The sequence below is a fragment of the Dipodomys merriami genome, unplaced genomic scaffold (genome assembly GCF_024711535.1).
Source record: "Dipodomys merriami isolate MVZ:Mamm:240054 unplaced genomic scaffold, mDipMer1.0.p SCAF_1, whole genome shotgun sequence".
Classification (NCBI taxonomy): domain Eukaryota; kingdom Metazoa; phylum Chordata; class Mammalia; order Rodentia; family Heteromyidae; genus Dipodomys; species Dipodomys merriami.
Genome location: NW_027202270.1, coordinates 50,160,177 through 50,179,314, shown reverse-complemented (window position 1 = coordinate 50,179,314; position 19,138 = coordinate 50,160,177). Strand labels below are relative to the sequence as shown.

At 39.4% G+C, this 19,138-nt stretch overlaps 1 protein-coding gene across 1 annotated transcript in view; it reads right to left on the bottom strand.

The window, feature by feature from the left end:
• The window catches only part of Grb14 (growth factor receptor bound protein 14), a 137,378-nt gene extending 129,630 nt beyond the window's left edge, over positions 1–7,748 (bottom strand). Inside the window, exons 1-2 of the mRNA XM_070021850.1 lie at positions 7,474–7,748; positions 6,098–6,230 (exon numbers count right to left, since the gene is read on the bottom strand). Of these exons, the coding sequence (XP_069877951.1) occupies positions 6,098–6,230; positions 7,474–7,664 (324 nt within the window). The 5' untranslated portion in view covers positions 7,665–7,748. The remainder of the gene's footprint in view (positions 1–6,097; positions 6,231–7,473) is intronic.
• Positions 7,749–19,138: the final 11,390 nt, after the last annotated feature.

Below are 19,138 nucleotides of genomic sequence, written 5' to 3'. Positions count from 1 at the left end.
CTAGATACACTGAAGTAATCTCTTTCTCCTGACACAAACTCTGATCAGCTACTAAAATTACTAATAAAAGGAAGATTCAGAGGCATCCATTAGCAAGCAATAATGCAGAAAAATGACAGAAAACAAAATAGATTTGCAAGGAGATTCAGAGAATATGCAGAATGCTTGTGGTAGGACAAAAGAGATAAAATGGTTGCCTTGATTTTTGCTGACTTTCTAGTTCTCCATTTCAGTCTCTCATGAAATTGGTGATCTTTTGGCCTTCAGATACAAAAATATAACCTTTCAGGCTAGTTCACATGAGGTTCTATTTTCTCTAACAATCAATACATGGCTAAAATACAAACTAAAGTCCATGTGTAATATCCCTACTTTTTCTCAACTAAATGAGTTTGTCCACAATTTTGCAAGATCAGATTAACAGAGTCTGAAAATGGTAGAGACTAAAGTAGCACAGATTTTGCACATGTGACATAGATAAAAACACACAGGAAGTCAAATCCCTTATCTTCCCTCAAAGGACATCACTCAATGGGTTTTGCAAGACCAAGTATTCTAAGGAAGGTGTTTTAGTGACCACACTTCAAGAAGCACTGTTCTATAGCCTACTTTCACAGAGCTACAAAGGTCTGTATTGTTTTAAATTCTTCTCCAAAAAAGATGATATTCATCAAGTACCAGCATTCAAAAGTAACAAACTGCTGCTACCAATATAGATTTGGTTGAAATACTAATAGAAACAAGTACTGTTATTTTTATTCTTTCTTCATATATATTTGTGTTTCATGTCACATTAAATGGGATTGTGTAAAATAGCTCAGAGGGCCAGCATACAATTTATGATGTTGTTTCCCATCTGAGAATAAATTCAAGTTTCCAAAGAGCTAATTTGCAGAGTTTTGAAACAAACCAGTTGTAATTTGAGCATTCCATGTGCCATTCCAACAGAGAAAATTTGATTATAGATGAGTTTAGATGATACCAAGAAATTATTGCTATTTTTGCAAGGGAATAATGGCATTGGGTTATTTGGGTTGTATTTTCTAAATGAGTTTTTCAGAAATGAATATAAATCTAGGTAGAATTGCAATGACAGGTTGTCTGCGATTTATTGCATACTATTGTGAAAAAGAAACCAAAAGTTTTAAGACTAGATAAACCAAACAAATCTTCATAAATAAAAAAATAAGGTAAATCTTGAGTCTGGAGAGATGAGAGTACAAGAAGTAGAGTATCTCTCTATTTCTGTGTATATCAGAAAAATGAGCAAGTAATAGTTGAGTCAACACAGCAGCCACACAAGTCATTTGGCACTACACTTATAGGTTCAGCACATAAAATCAGGAATTATTAATGTATCAAAAAGGATGAAGTAAGAGGACTTTTAATTTGAGCACAGACAGCAATTTATCGCTTGAAAGTCCCTGAAACACTAAAAGAAAGAGAAATCAGAGACAGAGTACAGAAATCTAATTTCTTAATTTTCTTCAGATGTACAATAAAAGCTTACTTCAGAAAGAACAGACTAGAAATGGTATATAAAGGGGCAAACTACATAAAAATAAAATACCCTTTTGTGTTTTCTTTATTTAAACTACAAGTATGGACAAATCACTTCAAATTTATGCACATTCATTTTTAAGTCTTAAAATGTGGGTGGCGTAGCTAGGTGGCTTGTATTTGTCATCCTAGCTACTCAAGAGGCTGAGATCTAAGGATCAAGGTTCCAGGACAGCTCTAGCAGGAAGGTCTGTGAGACTCTTATCTCCAGTTAACCACCAGAAAATTGGGAGTGACACTGTGACTCAGAGAGATAGAATGCTAGTCTTAAGTGAAGAACTCAGGCACAGGATCCCAGCCCTGAGTTCAAGCACCATGACCTACAAAAAAAAGAAGTAGATGACAGACTTCCTAGTATTTTCAGGAATAAAATGGAATGGGCTGTATACTACACATAAAAGTTGGTTATTAGCAACACTAATAAATACTACTCGATAAACCAATTCTTTGACAAATCTTACATATCAAGTTTAGGAGAGAAAAGTAAGAAGACCAAATAAAAGAATTAATTATATTTCACCAAGCAGTGGAAAACAAAAGGAAAACTTCAGGATCTTAGAGAATATTAACAAAGAGTATTTATCACCCTTACTATTTGTATATTATGGGCAAAGTTGTAACTAACCATGCTGATATATGTTATTTCTTATAGTATACTTATAATCATTGTTTTCTGGGAAATTATGTCTGCCTATAAAGTAACTGCTGAATCTTCGAAAAACACAGATTTCTGGTGCTAGTCATGTCACTCTTAGCTACCTACCAGTTCCTAGGCCCAATTTACATATTTGTGAAAGAAACATCCCTCTAAACTCACAGTTTTTCATAGGTTTAATTTTCAAAATGTTCAAGGACCATATTCTACCTCAATTCATCTATAAAGTTCTAGAAAACAATCAAAATAGAGCTCCTACACACGCAGTGCCTAGTCACATAACTAGCCAGTGGTTAATTCTTATTCCCTTTTTTCTTCAGTACTACGTGTTTCGGGTCACTCCTAAAGAATGACTGCCTACCAAATTTAATCAGAAAATTTTAAAAAGATCAAATTCATAATATAAGTTGTTTTAGTATGTGTAACTGAATTGTCTATACATTTATATATGTATCTATACATATATATATAATAGATACTTATTATTGTTATCAATTTGCATGTTATTAACAAACACAAAGAAATAGGCTTAAAGTTTAATGTAGTGAACATCATAAAAAAGAGACAGAATAAACACTAGATTTTTCATCTTAAAGTAGTAATACTGAAAGCCTACAACACTGTATAGTTTGGGACTTTTATCTACAAAACAATCTAAATCATTCCCTATTTGTGGCTTCAATGCACTTTACCACTTATACATCATGTAGGCATCTCAAATTCTGTTATACAGTGCTATAAAAGAGATTCTGACTGTGGTTTTGAAAGGCCAAATGAAAATTTCAATGTTTCTATTTTGCATTCTCTCAAACTTTCTGGTTATTCATATGTAAATATGAATATCTAAAATGACTGAAATTGTTAAACAAATGAAAGCGAATATAAAGAACAGAGACATCTTCATGTAAAGATTCAAATATAAGTAATATTCAGTAGAAGAATACTATCAAATACTATCATTGACATCATCTCAACCAAAGGCTAGAAAGAATTGGGCCAGAAACAGCATCGTGTAAAAGGGATATGTGTGTCACAAAGACTCTGAGCCTGGGGAAATCACTGACACAGTCAGATATTCTCAAAACTTTTCTCTTGCAAAGAACTGAGCATGTCCAAAGGAATAAAAATCAGTTCTCCATACAAAGGCTAGGTGTGGGAAAAGGATATTTAAGGCAAAAAGGAACCTTCCTCTTCCAAAACTTTGGGATGTTCTCTTCAGAGCAAGTACTACCCCAGTCTTTGGTCCTAGGAATAGATTGCCAAGAAGTGCTTTTGAAAGGCAGACAGTACTGTAGATTTGATCCTTAGATTCAAGCTAGGGCTCCCTGCTCATGAAAAAGCACAGCTGGCTATGTCAGTGCAGCACACACTCTCTGTCCAGCCTGCTGAACATAGGATACTGGACAGAGCGAGCCATCTACTGGACTCAATTTCAGTGTGTCATCTTTTCCCTGTCTTCTAATATGCTAAGCCTAACTTGGAAAAAACATGTCTGCTATGTCTTACTGTAGCTTCTTGACTATCCTCACACACACACATCACTTTAACTCTGAGACCTCCCCTTCTCTCTCTCTTTCTCCTCACTATATTAACCTGAACATACCAACACTTTTTCCCACTGGTATTGGGGTTTGAACTCAGGGTTTTGTGTTTGCTCAGCTTGCTTGTTCAGCTGGTGCTCTACTACCTAAGCCATGCCTCCAGCCTTCTTTTTTGCTTGCTATATTTTTTTTTCTTTTTTTTATTGTTTTGCTTGCTATATTTTTGAGATGGACTCTCACAGACTTTTCTACTCGGCCTAGCCTTAAGCCAAGATCCTCCAGCTCTCATGTTCATTCCGTATCCAGGCTACTATCTTTCTACTCCTCTTCCTCCGTTCAACTCCAACTCCAACTATACCATCTAAATCAAAGACCAGCTTTTGTTAATGTCACTTTTGTGTGAGTTATGAGGACCAAGGTGTCTAGTGCCTAGCCTGGTGAGGGAAATGTAGCAATCCTTCCATAATTAGAGAAATTGGCTACCAAACTCCCCCAAATAAATACTATATCATCATCAGACATTTCTGTTCCCATTTTGGTTGTCAGGGACAAGCTGAATCAACTTTTCTCACCACCATAGCACAGAGCCAAATCTATATCATCCCTGTATCCCGAACGAAATCCAAACTCTGAAGAGCTTAGATGTTCCAATAGGTTGTTTTGTTTTGTTTTGTTTTGTTTGAGATCTGACTTCAAACTTGTCCCTGATAGTAAACCTCCCAGAAAAATCTCTTCAAGGATCCACAATCAAATCATATTCAAATATACTTAAAATCTCATTTCTCCAAGGTATCTACTTATACTATATGTCCATATAAAAAACATTTCCTATTGTGTGTTATTGCCCTGTTTTATTGAGCATGTGTCTACTGCCCAAGTTATTTCCCCAGTTTTCAAAAGTATATACACCACATCATTGAAGCAACTAGAAGTAACAAAGGTATAGAAGGGAACAATTATCTCTGCCTTCTCCCTTCTCTGATTACCATTTCTTTCTTATGAGCACATAGCTGCCTCAATTATTATATCTAGTTCACAAGAACAAGGTACAATTTGTCAAATGAAGCTTCTCTTTGTTTTGTCAACTTGAAATAGATGACAAGACATGAATTAATTTAGGATTCACTGATCCTTTTTCTGAAAACATACAATCATCATTTACATTCTAAATTGTCCTTGTTAATCTCAAACTAAAAACCAAACTTGAGAGGGGAAATACATTATTTTAAAAATTCTATCTTCAGCTGGGCACCAGTGGCTGTAATCCTAGCTACTTAAGAAGCTGAGATCTGAGGATCATGGTTCAAAGCCAGCCCAGGAAAGAAAGTCTGTGAGACTCATATCTCAATTAACCACCAGAAAACCAGAAGTGGTGCTATGACTCAAGTGGTAAAGCACTAGCCTCGAGCTGGAGAGCTGAGTGACAGCCCCCAGGCCCAGAATTCAACCCCATGACCAGAAAAAAAAATCTATCTTCTAGCCAGGTACTGGTGGCTCATGTCTTTAATCCTAGCTACTTAGGAGACTGATATCTGAGGATCGTGGTTCAAAGTCAGCCATGCAGGAAAGTCTGTGAGACTTCTATCTCCCTCCAATTAACCCCCAAAAGCCAGAAGTGGAGCTGTGGTTCAAGTGATAGCGATCTAGTTTTGACCAAAAGAGCTAAAGGACAGCACCCAGTCCCTAAATTCAAGCCCCAGGATCTGCGTGCTTGTGTGCACGCGTGCACACGAGCACACACACACACACACACACACACACACACACATATGAATTCTGTCTTCTAATGATCATAAGTCATAAGCCTTCTGTAGTCAGAGGTCTCAAAGTGTGGAATCCAGTAAAATGAAGAAGATTAAGTCTGACCCTAAACTCCTTTAACGTTTGCCATTTACTGTACCACTTGTCTTTGGTGAATAAGGTTGGTATTGTTGTAATGTATAAGATGAAAGAAGGTATTAAAGAAATAGTCAACCCCATTTCGTCCTTCTCAATTACTGATCCACACCCTTCCAATTAAAATTGGAACTTAAAATGGACAATCTACTATCAAACATAACTCTACAACCTACCTGATTAACAGTAATAGTTCCTAGGCACTGGACTTTTGATCTACTCACTCTTGTAAACCAATACACTAAGAAATAACTTTTACCATTGCCCTGATACAGTTGAGAAAACTGAGAATCTGAAGGGAAACCAACAGACCTACTATAGGAGATGTCATATTTAATGCTATGTTAATCTTTGTTAAATACTAAGTGCCTGAGAAATCTTAAAATACTGTATAGATTTAGAACTCCTAAATTGTTTGGATTAAAAACAAATTAGAAACTCATACCTGCTTTTTCTTTGAATTTGATTTGGGAAACAGGCCTGCTGTCAACACTGATGTAAATGGAGAACAGCACAACTCAGGAAAAGGGTTTGGAATAGATGGCAGTTCCAGAACATCAAGATCTTTCTTTTTTCTCCTACACCAAGAGAACATAGAATGTAATTTACATAAAACAGAATGTAAAATATAATTGCTGTCAGGATGAAAAAGTGTTGTTAAAGCCAACATGTACTATCCTGTGACAATGATAATATTATAGAAAGTGAGCAGGATAGGTCTTCAGTACTTTCTGTAGAATAAAATACAATATGCTAATTGATATAAATAAATCTAATATTCCTTTCCCTTTTTGCCTTTAAAAATGCCACTGAGATACTTCATTTCCTGCACACTGGTGAATTTTCCTGAAGCAGCAATATGGAGCATATGATGATTAAGGTAAAAATTACCCTGAGGAGTTAAGAGATTGTCACGCATCCATTAACTTGAAAAAGCCACTAAGTTACATTTAGTGGACGGATCCCCATGGTATTTTACTAAACACTTCTGAAAGTTATTATTTATTAATTATAGCTGTAGTTCATCTCACTTTGAATTTCATTCACAATGTTGCCCACACACAGTCTGTTGATTTTTCCAAGTTCTTATAGATACTAAACAGCAAGGCAGTATTTCTGAAGAGGTAAGTTAGTTGAATTTGCTAGTATAAATGTACTCTAGTCCACTGCAGAAGAATTTTAACTTCACCGAAGTCAGAGCACTTTCAAAACCTGAAAGGAAAATAGTGCCATTTAAATGTATGGATATAAAGCATACATTTTTGTTGTTGTTTGGGTATTGTTGCAGCCTTTTTCTTAATACATAGCAAGTCTAAACAGGCACTCCGTGGTGAATGCTGTGGAGCTTGGAAATCTTTTAAAGCCTTTTCTTGACTGTTGAACAGTAAAGACTGCTCAAATGTCAATCCATGCTTTGCTGTTTAGGGTCGCTGTTGAGACTATGTGGGAGATGAGCTCATTCCATTTTTTTTTAATCTATAAAATAAACAAATTGTTTATTAAAAAAAAAAAACATACAGGGCCATCAAAGCAGCAGCAGCAGCAAGAAGTCAGTCTGGAGTTTGGCCTCCTAGTGCACAGAGACAGAGACCCAGGACAGGGGAGATCTAATCAAACGGTGATGCTATTTATAAGGCGCTCTGGGATCGCAATGTCCTGCCTTTCCGATAGGAGCCAGCTCACAGGGAATCGTCTTCAGAGACTTTCACAAACTTGGCCCAGCTCTGGGCACTCGGCTCACCCCCTAGGACCGCCTCCTCACCCCCTCACCGGCTGCCAACCCCAGACACTCCCCCGCGCCCTCCGGGGCTGCCTACCTACCTGTCTGCGGCGGAGCCGCGGGTCCCGTCCGGAGGGGGCAGGAGCGCCCGCGCGGGCAGCCACGCCGCGGGCGCCGGGTCCTGGGCGTCGCCCCTCCCCTGGGCAGCTCCGCGCACCTGGGCGGCCAGCGGCGAGTCCTGGGCGGCCGCCCTGCCCGCGGCGCTCTGCCCATCTTGCAAGGAAGTGGTCATGGTCGCCAACGTGGGGTCTCGGGCGTCATAGGCGACCTGGCGAGGGGAGAGGTGTTTGAAGGGGATCCGGCGGCGAGGACCTAGGGGGCCGGCCCGGGCAGCCCGAGTGCCCTGCAGGTGCGGTGGCCTCCCCGCCTGCGCTCCCGGCCCGGGCGGCTCGGACGCGCGGCGCAGCGGTGTGCGAGGCGGCGGGGGAGGGGAGGGGGCGGAGGAGGAGGAGGAGGAGGAGGAGGAGGGTGGGAAGAGGGGAGGAGCGCCGGTGGGAGGGGGCCGCGGGCGGGCGGGAGCGGCGCGGAGGGGGCGGGGAGGGCTCCCGGCCCGCCCAGCTCTTGCCCGGGGCGCTCGGGGCGGGGGGTGGGGAGGGGCGGGGGCGCTGGAGTCGCTTCCCGGCCCTGCTGGGGCTTCAGCGGCGGTCTCCTGGGCCCAGCACCTCTACCTCCCCAGGTGGGCGCAGGCACGCCTGGCAGAGCCCGGGTCTGGGCCCAGCGCCGCGGGAGACCAGGTCCGAGAAGAGAGGGTGCCCGCGCTAGCCTGGCCCTCAGGACCGCGGCGGGAGGGGGTCTGGACAAGGCTGACCCTGGCACCCTCCCGTTCCTGCTGTTCGATCTTAGATCACCTTGGGCCTTTGCTGGGCCGCCATGACAGGCCTCACCACACCGGGGAGCCAAGGGGTCTTGGGGCTCCCCCATCTCCCCTCCCCTCTCCAAGTACCTCTTACCTACACTGGACTGTCAAGGGTGGTCTGGGTGAGCAGTGAGCAGGGGATGCAGTCGTTATATAAAACGACAGAGTTGGCGAATTCTCACTAAAGCACAAGTAAACCTGAAGGTGTCTGGAATTAGAAAGATTATTACTATTCCTTTAATGAGAGCAGTTTCCACTTAATAAATTCCCACCCTACCATGTCCTGGTCCATACTCCTGAGTGCCTCATCCAGGAGATATTTGCCTCATTTTATTCGTGAGGAAACTGAGGCCCAAAGCCATTGAGTACCTTGTACAACATAACACTAGTAACATTGTAGTCAAGGTCCCAACCCAGAAGCTTCCAGTTCAAAATCCCAGACATTGCAAATACTCACTACATTGGGCCCATCCTCTGAGATGCAGCAGCCCTACTCTGAAATGCAGGGAGATCGGGTTTCTGCTCCTCCTGCAAGTGTTCCTGTCCCCATGCACGCATTTCCAAGTGTCTCACACACTCTTTGTCCTTTGGTCAAATTGGGTAACATCTGTCCCTGGCATCTGTTTCCTCCGGTTTTCTTAAGCTTCACAACCTCTGCCCTGGGAAAGGTAAACATTACCTCTTCATGAAACCAGCAACCCTGTCCCCCACAAGGGCTACAAACCAAGCACTGCTCAAAGCCAGGTGTCCTAGCTTCCAAGAGTTACTGGGTTACAGAGTACCCGGGTAACTTCAAGAAGGGAGAAAAACTTGCAGTTCAAGAATTTAAGAAAGCCAACTTCTTCATTTGTCTAATGTTAAAATTAGTTCCAAATAAACGGCAGAAGTGGCCTGGGTCACAGGGAGGTTGTGATCACCAAGATGCTTTATATATGCAATGGACAAGACAGACCAAACTAATGGCTTTTCAGAGGAATAAAATAATAATACTAGTGTCCACAGCTAATGGGGGGGTGGGGCAGAAGGGGGGGGGTACTGAATTTCCTGCCGGGCCTGGCTTTGACCCATATTCATATCTCAGCCTCCTGAGTAACTAGGATGATAGGTGTGAGTCTTCAGCGCTTGGCTTACAGCTAACATTTTTTGAAGATTTGTGCTAGGCAAACTCCTCACTCAGTCCAATTCTACAAATTCTGGTCTGGATTCTTTCTATGTGTGGGTTTTAAATGGCTCATGTAAAAGCATTGAGATATATGGAGATCATTCCCGCAAACTATAAATGATGCATATGTTTGCAGATAGCTTTGAGCTGAAGAAGCAAAAAAAAAAAAAATTAACCCTAATCATTATCATCTTAATTTTATCCAGAACTCTTTTGCAACCATTTCTCCTCTCAAAAAAAAAAAAAAAAAAGTAGAGTTTGGGCATTCAATAGAAGAGTTAATTGATAACTGAAGTTTGTTCCCTTTACACTCCCAACAACTCTCCCTCCTCTCTCTCTCTCTCTCTTTCTCTCTCTCTCTCTCTCTCTCTCTCTCTCTATATATATATATATAGAGAGAGAGAGAGAGAGAGAGAGATACATTTATATACTCTTCTCCTCTCTCCTCCCTCTCTTCTCTCTCTTCCTTCTCCTTTCACTCTCCCTCTCTCTCTCACATACACACAAGCCTCCCAAAAGAATATATGAAATTAGGGGCTGGAAGGTGGCTCAGTGGTAGAGCACTTGCCTTGCATGCTTGAGGCCCTGGGTTCGATTCCTCAGCACCACATAAGCAAAAAGAAAAAAGCCGGAAGTGGCGCTGTGGCTCAAGTGGTAGAGCGCTAGCCTTGAGCTGAAGAGCCCAGGCCCAGAGTTCAGGCCCCACGACCAGACCCCCCCCAAAAAAATATATGAAATTATACACATGCATGTGCATATATATGATTACTAGAAATATAATCTCCCAAAAGTTTTAGCTTTTTGCTGTAGAGAAGAATATATGAAATTATACACATGAACATGCATATATATATATATATATGATCACTAGAAATATAACCTCCCAATAGTACACGCTGCTACACTTCCCAGATTAATTTCTTAACCTCAAAGAAAAGTACTCATTGTCTAGAATGAAATCTCAATTGTGTCTTTGCTCTCCAGGCATTCTATATTCGGTAAGAACCCAGCAAGTATCCATTTGCAGACTTAAACTCCTGCTCTAATCCCCATGGGTAAAAAACTGTAGTCCCTACAGTTACTGTTACCAGGGGGCAACAGGTGATTGAACAAGAGAATCTAAATATTTTGTCTTGTAGATCAGCCTTAATTATGTAGTGTAGTCCCATTTATGCTTCAAGAAAATATGCCAAGAATTATTAGAATTTTTTTTTTGTCAATCATGGGCTTGAACTCAGGGCCTGGGCACTGTCTCTGAGTTCTTTTGCTCAAGACGAGAGCTCTAATACTTTGAGCCAGAATGCTGCTTCTAGTTTTCTGGTGGTTAATTGGAGCTAAGAGTCTCAGGCTTAGTTTGAACCCTGAACCTCAGATCTCAGCCTCCTGAGTAGCTAGGATTGCAGGTGTGAGCCACCAGTAAGTCTAAGCCATGACTTAGAATTAATTTTTTGGTGCCAATCCTGGTGAACTCAGAGCATAAATGCTGCCTGAACTTTTTTGTCATGGCTAGAGCTCTACCTCTTGAGCCACAGCTCCACATCTGGGGTTTCTGGTGACTAATTAGAAATTGAGTCTCATGGACAGAAATCAAAAACAGCTACAAAGGAAAAAAAAAAGAAACAGCGAAATAACACAAAACCTTTTGTTTCCATTTCTTGGATTAATTTCAATAAACATTATTTTATATGATCGTAAGTCCATAGGTATTCAACCTTTGTGAATCTCTCCTAAGAATATTCTCATTTGGTCTGTGTAAATGTCTGGAATCCTGTTTTGGTCTTTTCCATCCAGTGTGTTTCTCTTAGAGCTGTAGGTACTTTCTAGTTAGAACAAATGAGGGAAGCCATGTACCCCCATGTTTTTTGGGTCTGGCTACTGTGTGACTGTCTAGCGTACTATATAATTTATCATGTGCAATTCTATTTTTTTTGTCTTTTAACATACAGTGTGTTTACTTGCAGATTTTATTTATATGTACCCTATGTTTCTTTGGATCTGGATACTCTGGAAAACAGTGTGGAGGTTCCTCAAAAGACTAAACATAGAGCTTCCCTATGACCCAGAATTTCCACTCCTGAGCATTTATCTAATAGACCACAAATGAGGCCACACTAAAGTTACTAGTACATCCAAGTTCATTGGAACATTGTTTACCATACAAGTTATGGAGTCAACCCAGATGCCCCTCTGCAGAAGAATGGATCAAGAAAATGTGGATACACAATGGAATTCTACTCATCCATCAGAAAGAATGATGTTGTCCCATCCATAAGGAAATGATTTGATAAAGAAGACTTGATATTGAAATTTGAGACAATGGATTCACATTTAAGCTAGGCAAGTAATGTGTCACTGAGGTACACCTTCGGAGCTTTTGTATAATGATTTTTTTTTTTTTTAGAGAGAGTCTTGTTTTCTTTCTAGGCATTGGCTTATACTATCGTCCATCCAGGCTGCCTGTCACAGCTGGGCACATCACTGGAAATGGAGTCTCACAGATTTTTTTCTGTTCATGCTTGCCTGGAAATTCAGTCTGATCAATGATAAAGTTACTGTAACAGGCATGCACTGCTACACACAGCTATTGATTGATTGAGAAGGAGTCTCAAACGTGTGTCAGGGCTGGCCTTCATCTATGATTCTCTTGATCTGAGCCTCTCAAGTAGCTGCAATTCGCTTTTTCTGAAGATCAGGTTACAAAGGTTTGCTCCTATTTACTTTTTAAGAGCTTTACAGTTTTCATTCTTACCTTTGGGTCTATGATATGTTTTTGAGTTAATATTTATGTATCACTTGGAATGAGGGTAGACTCTAAACTTTATTATTTTGCATGTATGTAGCCAGTCATCCTCCCATAATTTAATGAATCTACTATCCTTTCCCATTGGCTTTCATGGCACCCTTGTCAAGACTCAAATCCTCATAAATATGAATGCCATTCCTATATTCTAAGTTGTATTCAATCAGCCTACATATCTGTTCTTACACCTGTACCATAGTATTGTACACTTGTAGCTTTGTAAAAATTTGAAAACAGTATTTGTGAATATCCAATATTTTTCTTTTTAAAGATCAGTTGCACTACCCTTGATCCCTTAATCCCATTAATTTCTGTATCAGCTTGTCAGTTTAATTCATAGGAGCCAGCTGGGATTTTGGTAGGAATTGAATGAAATCTGTGGTTCCAGTGACACAATATTTTCTTTTGAAAAATATTGAGTCTTTCAATCTTTGAACATGGGATATTTTTCCATTTATTTGGGTTTTCTTTTCTTTTTTTTTTAATTGAGCAGGAGAGTTACAGTTACATAGTTAAGGCAATAAGTACATTTGTTTTAAATCATTGTTACCCCATCACTCTTTATCTCCCACTTACCCCTTTTTATTCGAAAGTTTTAATGTTCAGATACAACATAGTGTCAAATGAGTATCAATGTTGCTATGGTTCTGCTGTTTCTCTGATCCCTTTTCCCTTTCACACATTGCATTATCTATTATGCAAAACACAAGGTGCCAAAAAAAGTAAGAGAAATGAAGAAGGTAAAAAACAACAATAGAGAAAAAAGAATGATCTATATACAGGGTCTAATGAGGACCTCTTGTTTGCTTAAGTTGGAGTTCATGTTAATATGCTTCATTTTATATAGTCCTTTGCACTAAGCACTTGAGTTAATGAGATACTCTGTTAAGAATATCATATACATATTCTAGTTCTTACAAATGAGGGCGATCATGTGACCTGCTTTTCTTTGGGTCTGGCTTACTTCACTTAATATAATTTTTTCCAAGTCTTTCCATTTCCTTATGAATGGAATAATGTTATTTTTTTTGATGGAAGCATAGAATTCCATTGTTTTTATGTACCACATTTTCTTGATCCATTCATCTACTGAGGAGTTTTTGAGTTAGTTCCATATCTTGGCTATTGCAAATAATGTTGTGATGAACATCATTGTACTGGTAGCTTTAGTGTGTCCTTGTTTGTGGACATTTGGGTAAATTCCCTGAAGTGGGATTGCTGGGTCATAGGGGAGCTCTATGTGGAGTCTTTTGAGGATTCTCCATACTGCTTTCCAGAGTTGTTGAGCAAGTTTTCATCCCACCAACAATGCAATAGAGTTCTCCTTTGGTCCCATCCCTGCCAGCATCTGTTGTTGTTAGATTTCTTGATTACGTCCATTCTGATTGGTGTACAGTGAAATCTCTATGTTGTTTTGATTTGCATTTCTTTTATAGCAGAGATGTTGAGTAATTGTTCATATGTCTCTTGGCCATTCATATTTCCTCTTCAGAGAGATCTATCTCAAGGTCTTTAGCCCCCTTTTTAATGGGGTGGTTGTTTTTGCGGGAGGATTGTTTGGGGGGTATTTAATTTCTTGAGCTGTTGGTATATTTTAGATATCAGACTCTTATCTGTTGTACAGGTGGTGAAGGTCTTCTCCCAGTCTGTGGGTTGTCAATATGTTTTGCTAGCTTTGCTGTGTAGAAGTTCTGAAGCTTAATGCAATACCATTTATCCCACTTCTTTGATTTGTTGTGTTTTTGGATCTTATTAAGAAAATTTCTACCTGTGCCTAGGAGCCCAAGTTTTCTCCTATTTCTTTTTGTAGTATTTTCAAGGTATCTGTTTTTCCTCAAGGTCTTTGATTCATTTGGAGTTGATTCTGGTGCAGGGTGATATAGAGGGATCTAACTTTATTTTTCTGTATGTGTTTAGCCAATTCTGCCAGCACCATTTATTGAAGAGGCTGTCTTTCTTCCATTCTATTTTTTTGGCTACGTTGTCAAAAATTAGGTGGTTGTAGGTTCATATTTGGGTCTTCGAATCTACTCCATTGGGCCTCAGGCCTGTTCTTGTGCTAGTACCAACAGTTTTGAGTACTGTAGCTTTGTAATAGAGTTTGGGGTTATGTATTGAAATTTCTCCAGCATTGTTCTTCCTGCTAAGAATTGTTTTTGCCATTCGGGGTCTTTTGTTCTTCCATATGAATTTTTGGATTGCTTCTTCTATTTCACTGAAGAAAGAAGTTGGGATATTGATGGGTATTGGACTGAATTTGTATATAGCCTTTGGCAATATTGCCATTTTCATGTTAATCCTCCCAATCCAGGAACTTAGAAGGTTATTTCACTTCCTGAGGTCTGCTTTAATTTCCTTTTTCAGATTTTTGAAGTTTTCATTGTAGAGGTCCTTCACTTCTTTGGTTAAACTGATTTCTAGGTATTTTATTTATTTATTTATTTATTTATTGGAGGATATTGCAAATGGAGTGGCTTTCTAAATTTCAACCTCTCTCTTTTCATTGTTGGCATAAAGAAAAGCTATTGATTTTTTTAATTTTTTAATTTTTTATTGTGAAAATACCGTACAGAGGGGTTACAATTACATGGGCAAAGTAATGAGTACATTTCTTATCAAGCAATGTTGCCTCCTCCTTTGTTTCCCCTTCCCCATCCCTTCCCATCTCCTTCCCCCCCCCCGCAGCTCCTTCCTCCCCCCTTCCCCCCAAAGTTGTAAAGTTCTTTAGAAAAGCTACTGATTTTTGTGGGTTAATTTTTTCTTTCTTTCCTTCTTTTCTTCCTTCCTTTCTTTCTTTCTTCCTTTCTTTCTTTCTTCCTTTCTTCCTTTCTTCCTTTCATCTTTTCTTTCTTTCTTTTTTTTGGTTGGTCATGGGACCTAAAACTGGGCCTGGGCACTGTTCCTCAGTACTTCAACTCATGGCTAGAACTCTACCACTTGAGCCATAGCGCCACTTCTGGCTTTCTCTGCTTATGTGGTGCTGAGGAATGAAACCCAGGGTCTCACTCATGAAAGGCAAGCACTCTACCACGGAGCCATCTTCCCAGCCCCTGTGGGTTGATTTTATTAGCTGCTACTTTGCCAAAGTTTTGGATCAGCTCAAGTAACTTGGAAGTGGAGTCTGTGGGATTCTCTAGATACAGGATCATGTCATCTGCCAAGAAGAGAGTTTTACTTCTTCTTTTCCTATTTGAATCCCTTTTATGTTTGTCCCTTGCCTTATTGCTCTAGCTAGTAATTCTAATACTGTATTGAAGAAGAATGGAGAGGGCAGACAGCCTTGTCTTGTTCCTGACTTTAGAGAAAGTGGCTTTAACTTTTTACCATTGAGTTTTATACTGGCTGTAGATTTGTCATATACAGCCTTTATTATATTGAGGAATGTTCCACAGATTCCTACTTTCTCCAGAGCTTTCATCATAAATGGATGTTGGATCTTGTCAAATGCTTTTTCTGCATCTATGGAGATAATCACATGGTTCTTGTCCTTGCTTCTATTGATGTATTGAATTACATTAATTGATTTGCGTATATTGAACCAGCTTTGCATCCCTGGAATGAATACTGTTTGATCATAGTGCATAATTTTTTGATTAGTTGTTGAAGTCAATTAGCCAGAATTTTATTAAGAAGTTTTGCATAATGTTCATCAGAGAAATGGGTCTATAGTTCTCTTTCTTTGCTATGTCTAGTTTTGGGATGATGGTTATGGTGGCTTTGTAGAATGAGTTTGGTAGTAAGCTTTCATTTCTGATTTTATTGAAGAGTTTTAGGAGGATAGGAGTGAGTTCTCCTTTGAAGGCCTTGTAGAATTTGGCTATGAACCCATCTGGACCTGGGCTTTTCTTGAATGGGAGGTCTCTTATTGCTGTTTCTATTTCATTACTTAATATGTATCTATTTAGTTGGTTTAAATCTTGATTTAGTTGGGAATATCATTTTTTGCTAGAAATTCTTCCATTTCTTCCATATTCTTGAATTCATTAGCATAAAGATCTGCAAAGTATTCCCTTATGATGTTTGAATCTTGCTAGTTTCTATGGTGCTGTTTCCATTCTCATCTCTAGTTTTGTTTATTTGGATGTGTTCTCTTCTTTTTTTGGTGAAGTTTGCTAAGGGTCTGTCAATTTTGTTGATTTTTTTCAAGAACCAACTCTTTGTCTTGTTGATTTTTCTATAGTTTTTTTGATATTTAATTCATTTAACTCTGATTTAATTTTAATTATTTGTTTACATCTACTGGACTGGGGTTTGGCTTGTTTCTCCTTTTCTCTTTCTTTCTTTCTTTCTTTCTTTCTTTCTTTCTTTTTTTCTTTCTTTCTTTCTTGTCAGTCATGGGACTTGAACTCTGGGCCTGGGCACTGTCCCTGAGCTCTTCAGCTCCAGGCTCGCATTCTACCACTTAAGCCACAGCACCACTTCCGGGTTTCTGGCGGTTTATAGGAGATAAGAGTCTCACAGTCTTTCCTGGGCTGGCTTTGAACTGTGATCCTCCGATCTCAGCCTCCAGAGTATCTAGGATTACAGGCATGAGCCACCGGTGCCCGGCTTGTTTCTCTTTTTCAAGAGCTTAAGGTGTATCATTAAATGGTTGGTTTGAGTTTTCTCTAATTTGTTGAAGTAGGCACTCAGAGCTATAAATTTTCCTCTGAGAACTGCCTTTGCTGTGTCCCAGAGGAACTGGTATTTTGTATGTTTCTTTTTGTTAAATGTTATAAACATTTGAATTTCCAATATGATCTCTTCAGTTTGTGATTGAACAACATGTTACTGAGTCTCCATGTGCTGCAGGATTTTCTATTGTGGCTTTTGGCATTGAGCTTTAATTTTATTCCATTGTGGTCTGAAAGAATGCATGGAATAATTTCAATGTTTCTGAATTTGGATAAACTTGCTTTGTGCCCTAAAATGTGGTCTATTTTAGAAAATGATACATGCACCACCAAGAAGAATGTAAATTCTGGTGTTTTTGGATAGAATATTTTGTAGATATCTGTTAAGTCTAGTTAGTATGCTCTGTAATATCTCTGTTAAGTTTTTGCTGTGTGGCCAGGGGCGCCAGTGGTATGGTAAAGTCACCAACAATCAGTGTTGGGGTATATTTGTATTTTTAGATTAAGTAGTGTTTGTTGGATGAAAGTGGGTGCTCCAATGTTTGGTTTATAGGTGTTTAGGATTGTTATATCCTCCTATAAGAGCTTTCCCTTTATTAGCATGTATACCCTTCCTTGTCTCTTCTGACTACTTTTAATTTGAAGTCTATTTCATCTGATATTAGGATTGCAATTCTTGCCTGCTTATGGTTGTTTGCTTGATAGATTTTATTCCAGCCTTATTTTCAGAATATTTTTGTTTTTTGGGCAAGATCTGTCTCTTGAAAACATCAAAAAGATAGATCTTGCTTTTTGATGCAACTAGTCAGTCTATGTTGTTTAATTGGAGAGTTAAATACATTGATATTCAGAGTCAGGATTGAGAGGTGTTTGTCAGTTCCTGCCTTTTAATCCATCTTTTGGGGGGGGGTGTGCCTTGACTATTTCTGCTGTGAATACACAGTTCTCTGTCTGGGGGATTTCACTCCCAATATCATGTTCTTGTTGGTTTTCGATATATAGAATGTCTGAGAAATTTTTGTAATGCTGGTTCAATAGTGATATATTGTTTCAGTTTTTCCTTGCTGTGGAGGTTTTTATTTGTTCCTGCTATGAATGAGAGCTTAGCTGGGAAAATTCTTCTTGGTTGGTAGTATTTGTCTTTCGGGCATGGCATACCTCATTCCAGGCCCTCCTTGCTCTCATGGTCTCTGCTGAGAAGTCTGTGGTTATTCTCATTGGTTTACCTTTATAGGTGATTGTTCTCTATTCCCGTGCAGATTTTTTTTTTTTGGGGGGGGGGTCCGGTCGTGGGGCCTGAACTCTGGGCCTAGGTGCTGTCCCTCAGCTCTTCAGCTTAAGGCTAGTGCTCTACCACTTGAGCCACAGTACCACTTCTGGCTTTTTTCTTTTTGCTTATGTGGTGCTGAGGAATCAAACCCAGGGCCTTAGGCATGCAAGGCAAGCGCTCTACCACTGAGCCACCTTCCCAGCCCCTCTCCTGCTCAGTTTTAAGAATCCATTTTTTTTAAAGTTTCTATTGATCCTGAATGGATTATAATGTGGCAGTGGCATGTCCTATTCTGGTCTGGTCTATTTGGTGTTCTGAAAGCTTCTTGTATCTGGATGATCCTATCCTTTTGGATATTTGGGAAGTTCTCTGTTAGGATTCTGCTGAATATATTAACTAACTCATTGGCTTCCCTCTCCAGGCCCTCCTCAATATCTTTAGTGTCTGCCTATAGTTTTATAGTTTTCAAATTACAAAAGATAGTATTTCTTTTGTTAAATGAATTTCTAAGCATTTTTCCTTTTGAAATCATTATCAATGGAATTGATTTTTTATTTCATTTGCAGAATATCCATTTCTAGTTCATATTTTTTTATTAATTTTGATTTTGCTTTTGCCTTTTTGTTTCATTTGTTGGATAGTTTTCTTTTTTCCTGACATATTATCATTATATCACTATATAAGCTAGGCTGACCTTGAATTTGCAATCCTTCTCCCTCAGCCTACAGAGGTTGAGGGCAAGGCGGGTGGCAGTTGGGGGGGGGGAGCTCAGAAGGACACCAGGCTATTAGTTCTTAATACTTTGTTGTTTTTGTTCTTTAGTAATGTGATAGGGCCTTCTACATCTGCTAATGGAGACAGATTTCTTTCTTTCAGATGGCACTTCATTATTTCCTTAATTGCACTAGTTAGAACCTACATAATAATAATAACAACAATAATAATAACCAGAATAAATATTATTGTCTCTTGTTTGTGGTCTTAGGATGACAATATTCAGTGTTT